The following is a 15,713-nucleotide window of genomic DNA, read 5'->3' on the forward strand; positions in this document are numbered from 1 at the left end:
GCGAGCTCCTCCACCGCGGAGACGGAGCGATGTAATTGGAGCTCTGTGTGCGGGTGCTGCTGGACTGGATTGCCACATGGCGAGGCCGTGGGAGATGGATCCATTGGCGAGGAATTCCTCCAGCAGTGTTAGTGACGATGGTGGCCGATCGAGTGGAGTTGGCGAGCGCGATGGTGCAGTTCCCGTGAGCCAGCTTGCTGGAAATTCCACGTTCCCATGACGAGGCAATTCCGCCCAAACGAGAAGTCGTCTCAAGGTGCGCGACTTGTTCACCCCGCGGAGGTGATGGGGGGGGGGGGATAGCCATGTTCAACTTTTAGTCACGACCGCCTTGAATTTTGCGATCTTTCGCAAGTTACTTGCAGCAACTGTATATCGTAATGCAATTAACTTGCACTCCATTCGTAAAATTACATTAAATTGTTCTCTATAATTGGTCATCTGATAATTATCGTTATTTTCTGCAGGGCGCGTGGATTTAAAAGTTTAAACTGCCTCCGATGGGCAACCAGAAATTGTAGATATTGGAGCTGAACTCCCCGCGTGTAACAACCAGCGTGGTGTGTCACTCGTGCGCCTAAAGGGGGCACTGCCACAAACTTCACATACTTGCACAAATGTAAATAAAGTAACGCAGTTTCAATTGCGATTGGTACAGACTGGGGCGCGCAGCCTATTTGATGAGAACTCGACAAACCGGTAGTCCTCGCACAATGGGTGCATTTCATCTGCTGGTTAAGGATGATACAACAACGGAGCAAGATGGAAGATTTGGCTTTTAGTTTTAGACTCTGCCCGTGGAGCCGCGACGAAGCCGCCAAATCTCACACGGTCCGACTGCAGTGCGCGATGAAGTGGGAACGCGAACCACGCGAATTGATGGGGGTGCTGTGTGTGGGGGGGGGGGGTGTGGGGGGGGTGCTGTGTGTGGGGGGGGGGGGGTGCTGTGTGTGGGGGGGGGGGGGGGGGTGCTGTGTGGGGGGGGGGGGGTGCTGTGTGTGGGGGGGGGGGGTGCTGTGTGTGGGGGGTGCTGTGTGTGGGGGGGGGGGGGGGGGGGGTGCTGTGTGTGGGGGGGGGGGTGCTGTGTGTGGGGAGGGGGGGTGCTGTGTGTGGGGAGGGGGGTGCTGTGTGTGGGGAGGGGGGTGCTGTGTGTGGGGGGTGCTGTGTGTGGGGGGGGGGGGGTGCTGTGTGTGGGGGGGGTGCTGTGTGTGGGGGGGGGGGGGTGCTGTGTGTGGGGGGGGGTGCAAAGTGGCGATTGGCACCGCCTGGAGGATTGTTTCAACACAAGGGGCCTCGGGTGCAGTGAGTTGGCGGTCTCGGCCTCATCACTGCATACAAACACAATTTGGTTTTCGACTTGATTGGGAAATAACTGAATTAAAATTTTCGTTTTCCATGTGACGAACTTGTGAACTGTAACACCTTCATACCAAATTAGTGTTTTGCACTTGTTTTCTAAATATTGGCAGAATCAAAACTAACGTGCTTGGGTTTACAAGTGGATAAGTCGAACTGCAAATTGAAAGTTTGGTCCACATCTCGTGCCACTGACGTTGCCGATGCATAAACCCTTGAGCGCCGACTTGTAAAGGTGACAACTCGTGACCTCTGCCCTCCCATATCCGTGCAGCGGCGAGGCGGCTGAGGAAGGGGACCAGGATGCCTTCTGCGTCTTGGAGCTATGCGACCCGCGTTCGCACCCCGAGGCGGACCCCTCCTCCATCACCTTCTTTGGGGCCCTGTCGGAGGCCGAGGAGGGCAGCGGCATCGTGGGAGCTCCGCCGCATCGCTGCGACTCGGTCGCCACGCGTCCGCCGGGGTTTCTGAGTCGCGTCCTCGCGGCGTTCCTGCGTTGGATTCGCAACCGCGACAACCGCAACGCTGCGGGGGATGCACGCCGAGACTCGCGGGGCCGCGAGGGGGAAGGCCCGGAGGAGTTTCCACTTGTGCAACTTTGACCGCAAAAGACTTTACACGTTTTAACTATGGGGGGATTTTGAAAGTGGTGTTAAAAAAAAAAAACTGCCTCAACTCTTTCAAATGGCATCGACACATTCACATGGGCGTTTAGGCAACAAAGGGTGATGATAAAGTCGTGCGAAAACGTGTAACCAAACCCTACCTCCCGCGATTCAGATCGCTTTCCTTTTAATCTGATTTTATTTTGGGGGCAATGCACACGGGTGGTGAATTTACCGTGACTTCTGATGCGACTTGATACTGATGTAGTTCGCAATATTGAATTGGCCAATAATTTTTAATTAACATTTTAAAGCGTGTTTTTACTTAACTTTCCTGCATAAACGTTTTGAGACTGAATATGAACCTAACCAACTTTGCGCAGTCACAATACAAGGGGCTCCAATGTGCCTAACGTGAAAACAAACCACTTGGTAACTAATAATGTGACGTTGGTTATGGAAATGTGCGTGTCATGGGACAAACCACTTGTCACAAAGGTTGTGTTACCCTTGCCTTTTAAACTGTGCAGGTCAATTTTGTATTAAACACTTTTTACCCGTGACCTCTTTGGTTTTCCATCATGGCCAGCAATAGATGGTGGAAAAGAACACCAATTTAGTTCCAGTAAAACTGAAGTAAATCACTAATAGCATAGTAGTTCCTTACCCATTTGATACTAAAGCAGTGAACACTACTTGTGGATTTCATATAAAGAACAATATGGCCCCAGAATAAATTAACTCTGTTCAACAAACTCCCCAATAAGCCATGCAGTTCATAGTTATTTTGCTGGGATACAAGATTGGCTTTTAAAATCCTTTAGCTCTTTGTAATCAACCTTGGCAGCAGCAGCACCATCTAACAGTGGATGACAGAAGAATGAAGTTCGGCACCAGAAAATTCATTGGATTTCGGAAAACATTTTTTATAGTGCACTAAACAGGAACAAACATTTCTGTAACAATTCATGAATTAAATTTATTGTATACAGAAAAATCTAACTCGTTAAATTCTAATGAAGCCACCTTAAAGTAACTACATGTGGTCCATGATTTAAGACTACACAGGATTTGCCTGGAGATGTAATTGGACATCAGTGGGTGGCCTATGTACAAATCAGATTTCTGTGGAATAACAGGCACCAATCCATTAACCTGCTCTTTCAAGTGACGCTGAGAAAAGGGAGGACATTCCATGAACAAATCGGCATAAACCCTGCATGAGCAGCAGACAAGACAACCTCCGATTTTTCCTGCCACAACTATTACACCAGATCCTTGTCTGCAGAGACTGAATTGGAGAGCGTTAACACGTCGCCCTGCCACACCCGTCATGAACGACAAAAAAAATCCAACTCCCTCGCGGTCCAGTTTCACCAATGCACAATGAGGTTCGCTACACTTTGTTATGCTGTTAATAACCGGTAATGTTATGACTATTGTTAATGCATGCACAGAACTGTTTCATATTGCAACTTGTACATATCCTGAAAACAAAACAATCGTTAAGAGCTGATCATTGACGGCACTTGACCAATACAAAAAACGTCCTCGTACATCAGCCCTCATCAAGATACAAATGCCAAAACTTCCTTTGCAAATTTAATAACAGGATGATTTTTCTACATCAACGAGGTTTTTATTTTAAACAGGATTCAAACGAGGAAACCCTTGCCGACCGACGCGCCGGCTGGCCGATTGCGCCGGGGCGGTTGCTTGCAGACAGACGTGGTGGTGACGGTGCGGGGTGCGTGCCGCTGTAGGGGGGGGGGGGTGCCGGTGGTGGTGATGTCGGCACCAAGTTAACTACAGCAGGTCCTCCTCTGGTGGCTGTCTGGTCCAGCGGCCACCTGCACCGTACCCGTTGTTTTTGTGCCTGTGCCCGGTGGCTCGCTCCGTGGCAGCTTTTTGGCTGCACCGTAACAACTGAAGAAGAACAATAAGCATTGCGTTTTCTGGGATTTCAAAAGTTGGCTCTGTGATATCCGCTTCTGTGGGCAATTCCCTAACACGTAGGGTCACACTGCTCTGCGAGAGATAAGGAGCACTTTGTCACATGACGACGATAGCACAATTCGGATAACATTGGGGAAGTGACAATGTTAACTTAATTTCCTTTACTATCCATTAGAAGCCTCAACGAGTTGCAAGACTCTTTCAGAACACTCCTGCATGGCATATTTGAAATATTTCTACATGTTTCAATATTACGAATATATTTCACTGTCATGCATTCCAGGTGAATTGGTCATTTGTATCAGATCTCAAAAGCTTAGCAGGATTGAACACTTGGATGGGTGGCCACTGCATGTGGGAGGTTGAGAGCTGCAGAGGGCAAATGTAAAATATACTGATTGTATTTCATATATAGCCATTAACACTCAATTACAACACGTGTTACATAAGGAAGCTAACATTTTACAAAACACCTTTAAGAGTCTCCTCAATACAGTAACGAGAATAAAGTGATGAGGGACCATACCTATTGCCAAGAATATATCATTGACATTCATCGCCGTCTTCGCCGACGTCTCCATAAACAAGAGTCCGTTGTCGTCCGCGTACGATTGCGCCTCCTGCCGACGGCAAAACCAGTGTCAGTATTCCACAGCACCTTCTTTGTGTTTTGCCATCACAAAGTCAATATTCAAACCACTCGATTTTCCATGTAACATTTGAGTTCAATCGGCCGTTTTCTTTTCACCTTCTCGCCCTCACCGTCGGTGACAGTTCCTGACAACGTGGACGGCCGTGTGTTGGGCAGCTCGGCAGCCACGTGCAGTAGGGTTGGAGCGCACACCAATAAGGTGCCAAGAAATCGGTGTGGCACACACACCGTGGCCCAATATCAGTCTCTTACAAAAACTGTAATTACCACTCCCTCACTATGGCAGACTAGACTCAATTGCCACACGAATACCACAGCCACCACGATAAGCCATACTCTATTACCAAGCCACCGACGCTCTCAGGGCAGACCCAGACTCCCACCTTCAATTAGCACGGTTGGCCAGGTCCGGTGTCAAAGGAGTTCAACATGCATACACAAATACTCGCCTCGAACTCCACTATCCGCTTGCTGGCGAGGTCGGCTTTGTTCCCGGCGAGTGCGATGACGATGTTGGGGCTGGCTTGTCTCTGCAGCTCCTTCACCCAGGTTTTGGCACGAGAGAACGTGTCCTGCATAGAGCACGCAGACGTGGCACAGAATGAATTCTACGTGTTTTTGCGTTGTGTTTACCAAAAGTGGACATTGTACACAGGGGGATCTATCATGCCTCAAGAAGGAACACCAGTGCCCACTGTGTACCACCACTCCACTCACTGATCCGACTTTCAAACAGCAACTGCTTGTGGGGTGACAGGGAAGGGCACTCAGGTTCTACAGGCAATGATCTCACCACATTACACCTCACCATCACTTCCTTCTGCCATATTCTTGCAGCAGTTGCAATGTGAACAGTTGATCCTCCAAGGTCTGCTTAGTCGCATCCCACTCATGGAGCTTTACACTCGGGGTGTGGATGTAAGAGCCACCTTCCCGCATTATGTGGTGTCCCAGGTTTACTGGGTGCTAGAACCATCACTGAGGCCTTGAACATAGAAAATACACAGAAATCTCAACATAGACCTGAAGTGTGTTGGTGACAATTGTTGTCGCCTTGGCAGTGATGTGGTGGTGGGTCTGGAAGTGGTGGATATGTTTTTGGTTGTGCTGGCTGTAGTGTTGACTGAGTGTTGAGTCACTTTTTGGTGACGATGGCTGTAATTACGATGGTAGCGAAGATTACAGTGGCACGGTTTGCAGTGGTCAACAGGTGTTACGTCTCGCTTGTGGCGATGGGCGCGTCGGTGGTGTTGGCGGCGAGCGGGGCTGGACCTGGTTGGTGATGTCATAAACGATGATGGCCGCCTGCGCTCCGCGGTAGTACATGGGCGCCAGGCTGTGGTAGCGCTCCTGCCCAGCCGTGTCCCAGATCTCAAACTTCACCGTCGTGTCCTCCAGGCACACCGTCTGCGTCAGGAACGCCGCTGCACACGGCCCACAGCTGTTATCTCGCAAATGCAGTCACCCCCTCCTCCATGCCAGCGTTTAACAATATTAGCGACAAAAATATTCGTCAGCCAAGTGTTTTGTTACTGTAGTCAACGATGACAAACTGCATCAAGCGTTACGGTGACTTCCACTAACCGCTAAATATCAAAGCACGATTATGACGAATTGAAATAAACTACTGTAGTGTGAATAAACATGCAGGCTAGGATACTAAATATATTGCAGTGCACAGACGAAGACCAACAATTGGTCAGTGGCTATATATGTATATGAGAAGACTTCCAGCCATCTGCAAGACTTAGCGTGTCACTGGTCTCAGCCATGTTCACCGATGACTACAAAATAAGATCACCGCAGTCGAATTTTTTTTGGGCAATTAATTTGGTTGAATCCAGGCAAGCCCGAAGCAGCCCCGTGCACAACGACACAAAGCACAACTCCTAAGGGAAGACCGAGTGTGGGAGCTTTGTGAGACGGACCTCATTGAAGGCCATCATGCGAAAGGCTTAAGGATGTTGCTACCACAATGTTTCACAATGAGATTGTTTATCTCTGCCATCACAGAGGATTTGGTTTTGTTCATAGACAAATATTAGGGATTCTTATTCCAAGAAAAGAGTCTCATTGAATTGAGTCAGCTGCTCAGACTCCCTGTCTCCATGTGCTTCTTTTGTGTCTATTGCTGTCCTCGTATCCAAATCCACTGCATGCGCCCATCTCTCGCTCGGTTTTCCTGAACCCCTTCTGCCCTGCACCACCGGTGGCATCTCAACAGTACTTCTACTCATCTTGGCACTAACATGGTGCGACGGGCGATGCAAAAAACAACACGTAAACAGCCATCTTGGCTAAAAATACCAACTGAAAGCACTAATTTGCATGGTAACTGCAAGTGAACATAATGCATCATACTTAATTACCACCGGAGGGCCCAAGACGACATCATGCGAGACGGGCAAACTCCCCCGGGCAACGTGATAAGAACGGAGTTCATTAAAGCAATTGGACATTCACAGTGCTTGTGCTCTGCCATTGCCACGACTGGGCATAAAAGAAGGGCAGATGACGCGACATACGAGGACATTATTAGGCAGCGCACCTTTACACCTGAGATGCTCCCAACCGCGTACACTAGTCATTTATAATCAGAAGGAATTGACGGGGCGTTACAACTGCTGCGGTTTCCAATTTTCAAAACTTTACCAAGGCGGTCGGTAATCGTTATCCATAATATCCATCGTCCACCGAAATTAAACACATTTGCATAATCAGTTACTTTTAAAAAGCATGCGCATGCATGAATTATTAAATGCTCTAAAACATGTGTTTGTCATCAGAAGGGTTTCATTGGCAATATGAAATGCAACAAGGCAGCTGTTTGATCAAACTGCATTTGCATCTTTGCGAACAGTGCTTTTTAGTTTGGTTTGTTCAAGGCTAAGGGTAACAGGCCTTGAATAAATCTGTTCTGGTTTTGAAAAGGATAAGTCTCGAATGGCAACACAAATTGACACTACAGGTTTTCTCATATTGGATCATCTTTACGAGTCACAGTCCCCCTCTCCACGAATGCTCTCAACCGTAGTTGAGAAGTGTGCTGGCCCTAAACCCTTTCAGAACAACCCACTGAGCCAACGCCGTCTGTGCCACAGCCCTGATCACATCCCAATCATCCCCCCCAACTTTCCAAGCTCCGTCCGTGACGCCGGTCTCCCTCACCGCCGATGGTGCTCTCCTGGTACTCGTGGAACTGCCCCTTGACGAAGCGTAGCACCAGGCTCGACTTCCCCACCGCCGACTCGCCCAAGAGCACCAGCTTGAACTGCAGGATCTTGCTGGTGGACGCCAGCGCGCCGGCCGTGGTGCCGTTGGTGCGGGCCGTGGCCCCTCTGGCCGCCATGCCTAGCGCGGCTACGGAGCTCTCGCTGCTGTGTCGCTCGCGGACGGGCGGCTCGCACGGTCGGCCGGTCCGCGGTTACAGCTCCTGACCGCGAGTGGTTTCTGCGCAGCGGGACACGCAAAATAACACCGCAAAAATGCCGTCTTTCACTCGTGCCGTGACAGAGGTGTTTGTCGAACCCTCGCACAACACTCCAAAACCAGCCACCCATGTCTTACAAAACGCGCCCACTGCCTTGATTTGCAGACAATGCGCCCGTCAGTTGGCATGGATGGGTAGGTAGGTGGGTAAGGGGACAGCTGGGCAGGTGGACAAGTGGTGAGGTGGTAAGTGGACAGGCAGACAGGTGGGTGGGTAAGTGGATGAGTGGGTTAAGTGGGGAGGTGGACAAGGAGGTGTGGGGCTGCTGCTATATTTCGAAATTAGCTACTGAACTGTGCGATTCACCGTCACGATTTGACGAGTTAAATTCTCTCTCATTTAAAATTGTGGTTAATGTGTAACAGCAGAAATCATTCATCCAGCAGTGGATTGACAAAAGTGCTGGCCATGTAAATTATGAGCTTAAACATTTCTAACAAGTCAAGTCTAGGAGTAAATATACCTCTAAGGTGCATCGCATATGTCTGCCGAGGAAGAACCTTTATATTACATTCACGTTCCTTTTTATTCTATTCTTGCGTATGATGGCAAATATATTTCAAGAGTTATATGTTGAGGTCTGCTAGCCACGAGGAAGGATCAGGAGAGAGTTTGGGTTGTTTTCCCATTCCTCCTCCGATGAAGGAGCACAGATTACAGGAGTTTACGATATGGCCCCTACACTTTGGGTTGCATGGCAACAATCGCAGTTCCTTGCATTTCATTTTCCATTTATGAAGGAAATGCGCTCAACATGACAACACATTATGACACAAACTTCTGTATTCCGCGTGAGCCGAGTTTCACTCTTCATGTAAAGGCACAACCTGAAACACGGAAGCCCGTTATCGAGGAGACAGATCGTTATCCCCACGGTAACGTGAGAGCTCGGTTCGAGTGCAGCACAAGGGGCACCACAGCTCTTAACAAAAGTTCAGGTGGCACAGCGCAGAGCCGTGTGGGGTTGTGGAAAGTGAAATGCCCTGGCCCTTTTGCTCTTCATAAAAAGGCTTCCAATTCTGCACACGGTGTTGCCAACTTAGTCTACAAAACACTGCGACCACGTTCGTGCCGAACACAGAAAAACAGCAGCAGCGACAACAAACTCAAAACGGGATGTGACCAAGTTGTTATTTAAAAAATAATATATATTAAGTTTTCCCCAATTAGATCTTGGCTTGACGATGCAGTTGCCAGGAAAGGGCACTTTGGGGACGATTTGCAGGAACTGCCCGAGCACTGTGGCATTGGGAAAGTCGATCTCGCGGCCAGCCATCGCATTTGAGGAAGGCTAAAAACAAAAGATTTCCCTAATTGTATTCCGGTTGTGCGTGATATAATCTATCTGGAACGGTGGCAGAGCAGAGAAACCATTCGCATTACGAGAATGGGCCAAGAAAGTTTATACCTCAACACTCCACGTCTCTGCATTATTACACTATGTGAATGCTTATAAGACAATTAAGATGGGGTATGAAAACTCTACGCATATTTAAACAAAAACCTTCGTGACAATAATAATGTTTCGTGCTATAGAGCATGTGTCATGCAAACTGCATCTCATAATGCAGAGGAACCAAAAACAAGCCGGATGGCAGCCAGGTGGTGAGCTGGTGCCATAAATGACCCAATTTCTGCAGTCCTCTTAAATATTTGGATGTTTTCTGCTAATTAATGAGCATTTATACATGGGAGCAAACGGAAGCACCCAGAGAAAACCGGCACACGTTTGAGAGGGCAACACTGAACCCATAATGTGCTTGGCTCGGTACGATGCGAAAGAAGTTCAACATACATACATACAGAAGGAACAGATGGAGATAAGGCCACAATTTCGCTGTACCACCTTCTCCTGGCAAGCCAGGGTATGACACCCACAGGCGCGCACCACCACCGCCCAGCTACCCCGTATCTGTTACAGTGCCGGGATTATTGTGTAAAAATATAATTGCTTAGTAATTATTTTAGAGAAACAAAAATGCACTGCAATCGCTTTACAAACCAGGAAACTAACAAAAAAACCGACTGAATAGCAACAGTCACTAACACACGGTCAGCACAATGAAGGGGAGACCGGCTACTTAAAAAAACACAACCCACACAACCTCGCACAACACGAGCGTTGTAACGCCAGAGGCTTCACATTGCAAAAGCACAGGAGTAATTTTCTATACAGGCGTAGAGCGGAAAATAACAATTTCTCGAACAACTGAAAACACGTGACGATTACGGCGACAAGTCGGTAATGCGCTGCAGGTCTCAAAGGTCTCCGGCGAGTTTACAGAGCGCCTCGCGCCACCACCCTTGCCACTTCACTGCGCCAAAGTGGCCCGGGCTGCCTTCAACGTCCGGAACAACCCTCAGTGTGAAAACACGACTCCTGCGACACACCGAGCACGCCTTCGTTGGCTCCCGCCCTGAAACACCAGACACCCGCACGGAAACATTAACGATGCAAACCGCAACGGACTTGCCAAATGCGGCGATGCACCTACACACCAAATAGGAACACTTGGTATTGCAAACCCCGTGGTGACGCGGTCATGGGTACACCACGGTTAATAAGGATTCGTAATTGTTTTTCATTATGGACGACGTACACATTTCATAAAAACCGAATTGATTTTTGGTTTACCAACTTGCTCTGACCAGCATAGTGAAGTATAGTTAAAGAGGACTCACGATCCACGCAGTTTAGGGAAGCCTCGATCCAGCAGTGGATAAACAAAGGTCTGTAAGTTTGTTTTAGATACATTCTGTATCGCCAAGTGACCAATCACTTTGGAACGGGCTGTGCGGTTGCATAATTCAATGCAACTATTACTAAAACTGAACTGGATTTCACGATGAATTCCTTGACAATTGAAATCAATAATTTATTTTGGAAACTGTTATTGAAAAAAATGAATAATTCTAAGTTTTATAATTGGTGCCCTACTTGTATTCCTGAACTCAGGAGTTAAATGGAAAACTTGGGGAACATTCCACTTAAGAGTGCAATCACACAAAGGTGAGTAGTGGTGCTGGAGTACACAACGTGACGCTGTAGCGAGCAGCATTGGTGTATTCTGGTGGGATGCGCGATGTCACGTGTTATGACGTCGAATGGCTTCGTGACATAACAAGCCCTTTACAGGAACACCAATGTGACTACCTTGTCTTCGCGTCTCAAATCTCTCCTCAATCTCCTTTGGATCGTCGTGTCTCGGGGGGCCACTCCACGAGCACTTGCCACCAGTTGAATAACCTGCCCTGAGTGTGACGTCAGTGGTATGTCATGAAGAGTGACGCAGTTTCGGTGTGGCGCTATTGTATGGCAACCGCTCTAGTTAAGAGCTCAGGATTGGGTTGGCTGGGGTTACACTTTAAACAGTTGTGGCTGGGCTTTAGTTATTTGTAAATGGCTGTAGGAATACCAAGTGTGTAGTAATTTATGACCAATTAAAGAATCAGGAAACGACAAAGGTGAAATTCTCAACCCTTGTGGAAGAGGGATGGTTATCTTTGGCTCTGACAAGACGCACGTCCATCATGATGAATGATCAATGGGAAAGAAGCAAACTCTTGGACAATAAAATACGGAAAAGTCCAAGGCACAACATCCTCCTCACACCCACTCGCCTGAATGTGCACAACATATAAATACGAGCATTAACAAGCAGATACAGCGCTTAACGTCGCATCAAGGGAAACAAACTAAACCTTGATTCTATCTTGTCCATTGTGTATGAAGTATAAACTATCTCTTTAGTGTCACAATACATTTGGCACCATCACCTACAGTCATTAATAAACACGTACATTAGGAGTGATGTACAGACACCATCCAATCAACTTGCGGGAGAAGCAAACCTGGACGGTCAGACGGAGTAGGATGGCGCGCGTCTGTGGAGGCAAGACTCTGGTGGCTCACACCGAAATGTAACAACACTCCCACTCCCGCCAGGGTGGCTCACACAGATATGTAACAACACTCCCACACCCACCAGCTTGCCTAGTGGCCAGCAGTTGGCAGCACAGCAAGTTGGTTTAGGGGACGCTGTGTGGACCTTCGGAGTGTTATTCATATGCGATAGAGGGAGTTCTCTGGGTACTATCGACAAAAGTTAAAGACTCCTTCCAGAAAAAGAAACTCTTCGTTATAACATCACAATTCAGCAGGACCCACTGGAGAATGAGCCTCAAAGTCGACGAGGCTTCTATGCCTGAAGAGGTCACGCAACTACTTTGATTACCACCACTGTTATTGTTCTGTTGACAGCGACAGACGGTCGGCAAAAGCGGCGAAATAGAGAAACGCCAAACACATTCCTGCGGAGGGAGCTGGTAGGAACGTTGGGTTGCTCTGTCAATGGCCAGGGTCAACGGCGGCGTGGTGTATTCCGCAAATATGGCCGACTGTGAGGGCGGGTACAAGCCGGCGTGAGTAGGTTACACGTTGAGTTTTATAAGGGCACCACGGGGTGACCAGCCCCTCCCCACCCAGCCCCACGCCTCCCATTTTTGGATGCACGACGGACGGACACAATAATCCCCTGTGGGCTGGTGTAACCAGGAGGTTCCTATTCTTTGGTTCTTTCGGTTAAGTCACGTCTAAAGATAAAATAATAAATTAAAATAATTTTATCTTTAGACGTGACTTAACCGAAAGAACCAAAGAATAGGAACCTCCTGGTTACATAATTAAGACAGGAGGTTCCTACCAGTAAAAGACCATCAACTCTGTCCCTGCGACGATGTCGCAGTGCCGCGGGTTTCCAGCCCGTTGTACTTTAGACTCTCGCACCACGCGTGCGTCGCGTCCAAGGTGCGCATGCCGCCACTCGGACAACCCGCGGGCCGACGCGTCGTGCCCAGGCCCCCGTGCCTGGCTCGAACTCTACCCCGTGACCTGGCTGGGCTCACCCATGTCTCGTGCAAATCCACGCCTCGCCATCTGGGGACGCGGCACTCGCGCTGAGCGAGCGACTTTGACGGTCGCTCGCTCAGCGAAGAGAAGGAAAACGAAACTCCACCTCGGGGCTTTCCAAAACGTTCTCGTCATTAGCTGCGACAGAGTTTATCGTAGTGGGCAGTGGGGGGGCATTTGGGGAAACAGTCTTCTCTGCTCCATCGCGGATTAACTTGCCCTCATTTCGGATAAGTAAAGTATTTGGTCGTCATTTACGTACTATGAAGGGTCGTTGACCGAAACGTCGCATATACATTTTTCCTTTTAAAGACGCCCGGCCGTGTCATTGACGAATGTTGCGTTTGCTAATTGCCCTTGTTTCACAACTGGTAACGTAGCAGCCATCACCAGACGACGTTTTGTTTGGGAGAGGATTGCGGTGCCGTTTAACAAACCCGTTGACGCTTGCGAAATAAAAGTCTCGATCATCCGATAAACGAGTTACTCGACGGGGCGAAGTTGGATCACAGTCGTGGTTGTTTCACCGAAACCGGACCGCGCCAGGCAGTGGCGCTTTAGCCAAACGTTGGAGGGCACCCAGAAGCAGTTCAGCTGTAACTCCCCACAGACGCAAGGACTTCATCCAGCAGTGGATTGACAACGGGATGTGCCAACATGCGAATAAATTGGGTCGAGATTTACGAAGCGTCAGATGGTGCGCGGGTTAAATCCCACCAGGCGGACACAGCCGAGGAGCCGCGTCTCAGAGTGCCTCTCTTCGGTCTCTTGTCGACGGGTCCCAACTCGGGTCTCGGAGTCTCTCTCGCCCTGTACCCCCCAACACGGAGTCTCTCTCTCGCCCTGTACCCCCCAAGCCCAACACGGAGTCTCTCTCTCGCCCTGTATCCCCCAACACGGAGTCTCTCTCTCGCCCTGTACCCCCCAACCCCAACACGGAGTCTCTCTCGCCCTGTACCCCCCAACACGGAGTCTCTCTCTCGCCCTGTATCCCCCAACACGGAGTCTCTCTCTCGCCCTGTACCCCCCAACCCCAACACGGAGTCTCTCTCGCCCTGTACCCCCCAACACGGAGTCTCTCTCTCGCCCTGTACCCCCCAACACGGAGTCTCTCTCGCACCCTGTACCCCCAACCCCAACACGGAGTCTCTCTCGCCCTGTACCCCCCAACACGGAGTCTCTCTCGCACCCTGTACCCCCAACCCCAACACGGAGTCTCTCTCGCCCTGTACCCCCCAACACGGAGTCTCTCTCTCGCCCTGTAGCCCCCAACCCAACCGGGATCTCTCTCGCCCGTACCCCACAAACCCAACACGGAGTCTCTCTCGCCCTGTACCCCCCAACCCCAACACGGAGTCTCTCTCGTGCCCTGTACCCCCCAACCCCAACACGGAGTCTCTCTCGTGCCCTGTACCCCCCAACCCAACACGGAGTCTCTCTCTCGCCCTGTACCCCCCAAGCCCAACACGGAGTCTCTCTCTCGCCCTGTACCCCCCAACCCCAACACGGAGTCTCTCTCGCCCTGTACCCCCCAACCCCAACACGGAGTCTCTCTCGCCCTGTACCCCCCAAGCCCAACACGAAGTCTCTCTCGCCCTGTACCCCCCAACCCCAACACGAAGTCTCTCTCTCCCTGTACCCCCCAACCCAACACGGAGTCTCTCTCTCGCCCTGTACCCCCCAAGCCCAACACGGAGTCTCTCTCGCCCTGTACCCCCCAACCCCAACACGGAGTCTCTCTCGCCGTCAGCAGCTCACCCCCTCGCGGGTATCATCATCACCATCATCACCACCATCGCCACCACAGTGTTGGTCACCCACTAAGTATCCGTGCATCTCACTCTCCGTTCAGTCCCACACCCGTCTCTCTCGCTGCATCAGCACGTCCCGATGTGTCTCATCACCGAGTCTCTCCGAGATGCCCCAGCGCGCATCTCGGTGCCTCGGGGAGTGCGCGCAGCGAGGCGCCACACCTGCGGACCTGCGGACCCGCGCTACCGGATATGGGGCGGGTTGGCAAGTAGCAGCCCCTAGGCCGCAAGGCTCCCTCCCCTCTCCTGCCCCCCTGACACCACCACCACCACCACCACCCCCCCACCACCACGCGGCCCGCACCCCGCGCGGCCTCCGGCGACGCGGCGCGACTCGCGGCCCCGAGCGCCACTCAGCGCCGAGCGGCGCCGCCATTTCGCACAAAGCCAGAGGGGGGGGGGGGGGGCGCACGTCGCCGAGCCACGGAGGAGGGTTCCTCCCGCCGAGAGGCCGGGCGGCGCCCCACGCCGAGCGGCGCGACGCTCCGGGACCGAAGCGGGGTGGGGGGGGAGCGCCGCTCACCTCAGCGGCGCCGAGGCGCGGGGTCCAAGCGGCGGCGGCGGCAGCAGCGGAGGGAGGCGGCGGCGGCGGCTGCGCGGGTCGCGGCTGTCACGGGGGGGGGGGGGGTCACGCGACTTCCGGCGGAGCGCCCCGTGTATCAGCGCGCGCCCGGTGACGTCGCGGGAGAAATCGATTCACGTAATCGCGTCGCAATCGATTCTGCGGGCGCGGGTATCGATTCCCGCTGACTGATGACGCTGCGGGGGGGGGGGGCAGCGAGGGGCGGTCGCCGGAGGTTCTCCGTGCGCGTTGCTGCCCCCCCCCCACACACTCCGTGCCCCCCCCCACACTCCGTGCCCCCCCCCACGCTCCGTGCCCCCCCCAACACTCCGTGCCCCCCCCCCACACACTCCGTGCCCCCCCCAACACTCC

At 51.3% G+C, this 15,713-nt stretch overlaps 1 protein-coding gene across 1 annotated transcript; it reads right to left on the reverse strand.

The window, feature by feature from the left end:
• Positions 1-2,866: 2,866 nt before the first annotated feature.
• Positions 2,867-15,401, reverse strand: LOC133356504 (ras-related protein Rab-5B-like). Its single transcript, XM_061574050.1, has 6 exons — positions 15,303-15,401; positions 7,738-8,019; positions 5,842-5,993; positions 5,019-5,141; positions 4,444-4,537; positions 2,867-3,873 (listed from the first exon to the last, which is right to left on the reverse strand). The coding sequence occupies exons 2-6, from the start codon at positions 7,916-7,918 to the stop codon at positions 3,764-3,766; spliced, it is 660 nt and encodes a 219-aa protein (XP_061430034.1). The 5' UTR covers positions 7,919-8,019; positions 15,303-15,401; the 3' UTR covers positions 2,867-3,763.
• Between the last annotated feature and the right edge of the window lie 312 nt (positions 15,402-15,713).

Source organism: Lethenteron reissneri, chromosome 7, assembly GCF_015708825.2.
Source record: "Lethenteron reissneri isolate LAM-NWPU_2019-01 chromosome 7, ASM1570882v1, whole genome shotgun sequence".
In the NCBI taxonomy this organism is placed as follows: domain Eukaryota; kingdom Metazoa; phylum Chordata; class Hyperoartia; order Petromyzontiformes; family Petromyzontidae; genus Lethenteron; species Lethenteron reissneri.

What these genes read in the sequence shown, in the direction of transcription:
- LOC133356504 (XM_061574050.1), bottom strand. Translation starts at nt 7,918, where the DNA reads ATGGCGGCCAGAGGGGCCACGGCCCGCACCAACGGCACCACGGCCGGC. An exon ending in TTTATGACATCACCAACCAG is followed by an intron (nt 5,142 to 5,841) that starts GTCCAGCCCCGC and finishes TGCTCTATGCAG; the next exon opens with GACACGTTCTCTCGTGCCAA. An exon ending in TGATATATTCTTGGCAATAG is followed by an intron (nt 3,874 to 4,443) that starts GTATGGTCCCTC and finishes GTTACGGTGCAG; the next exon opens with CCAAAAAGCTGCCACGGAGC.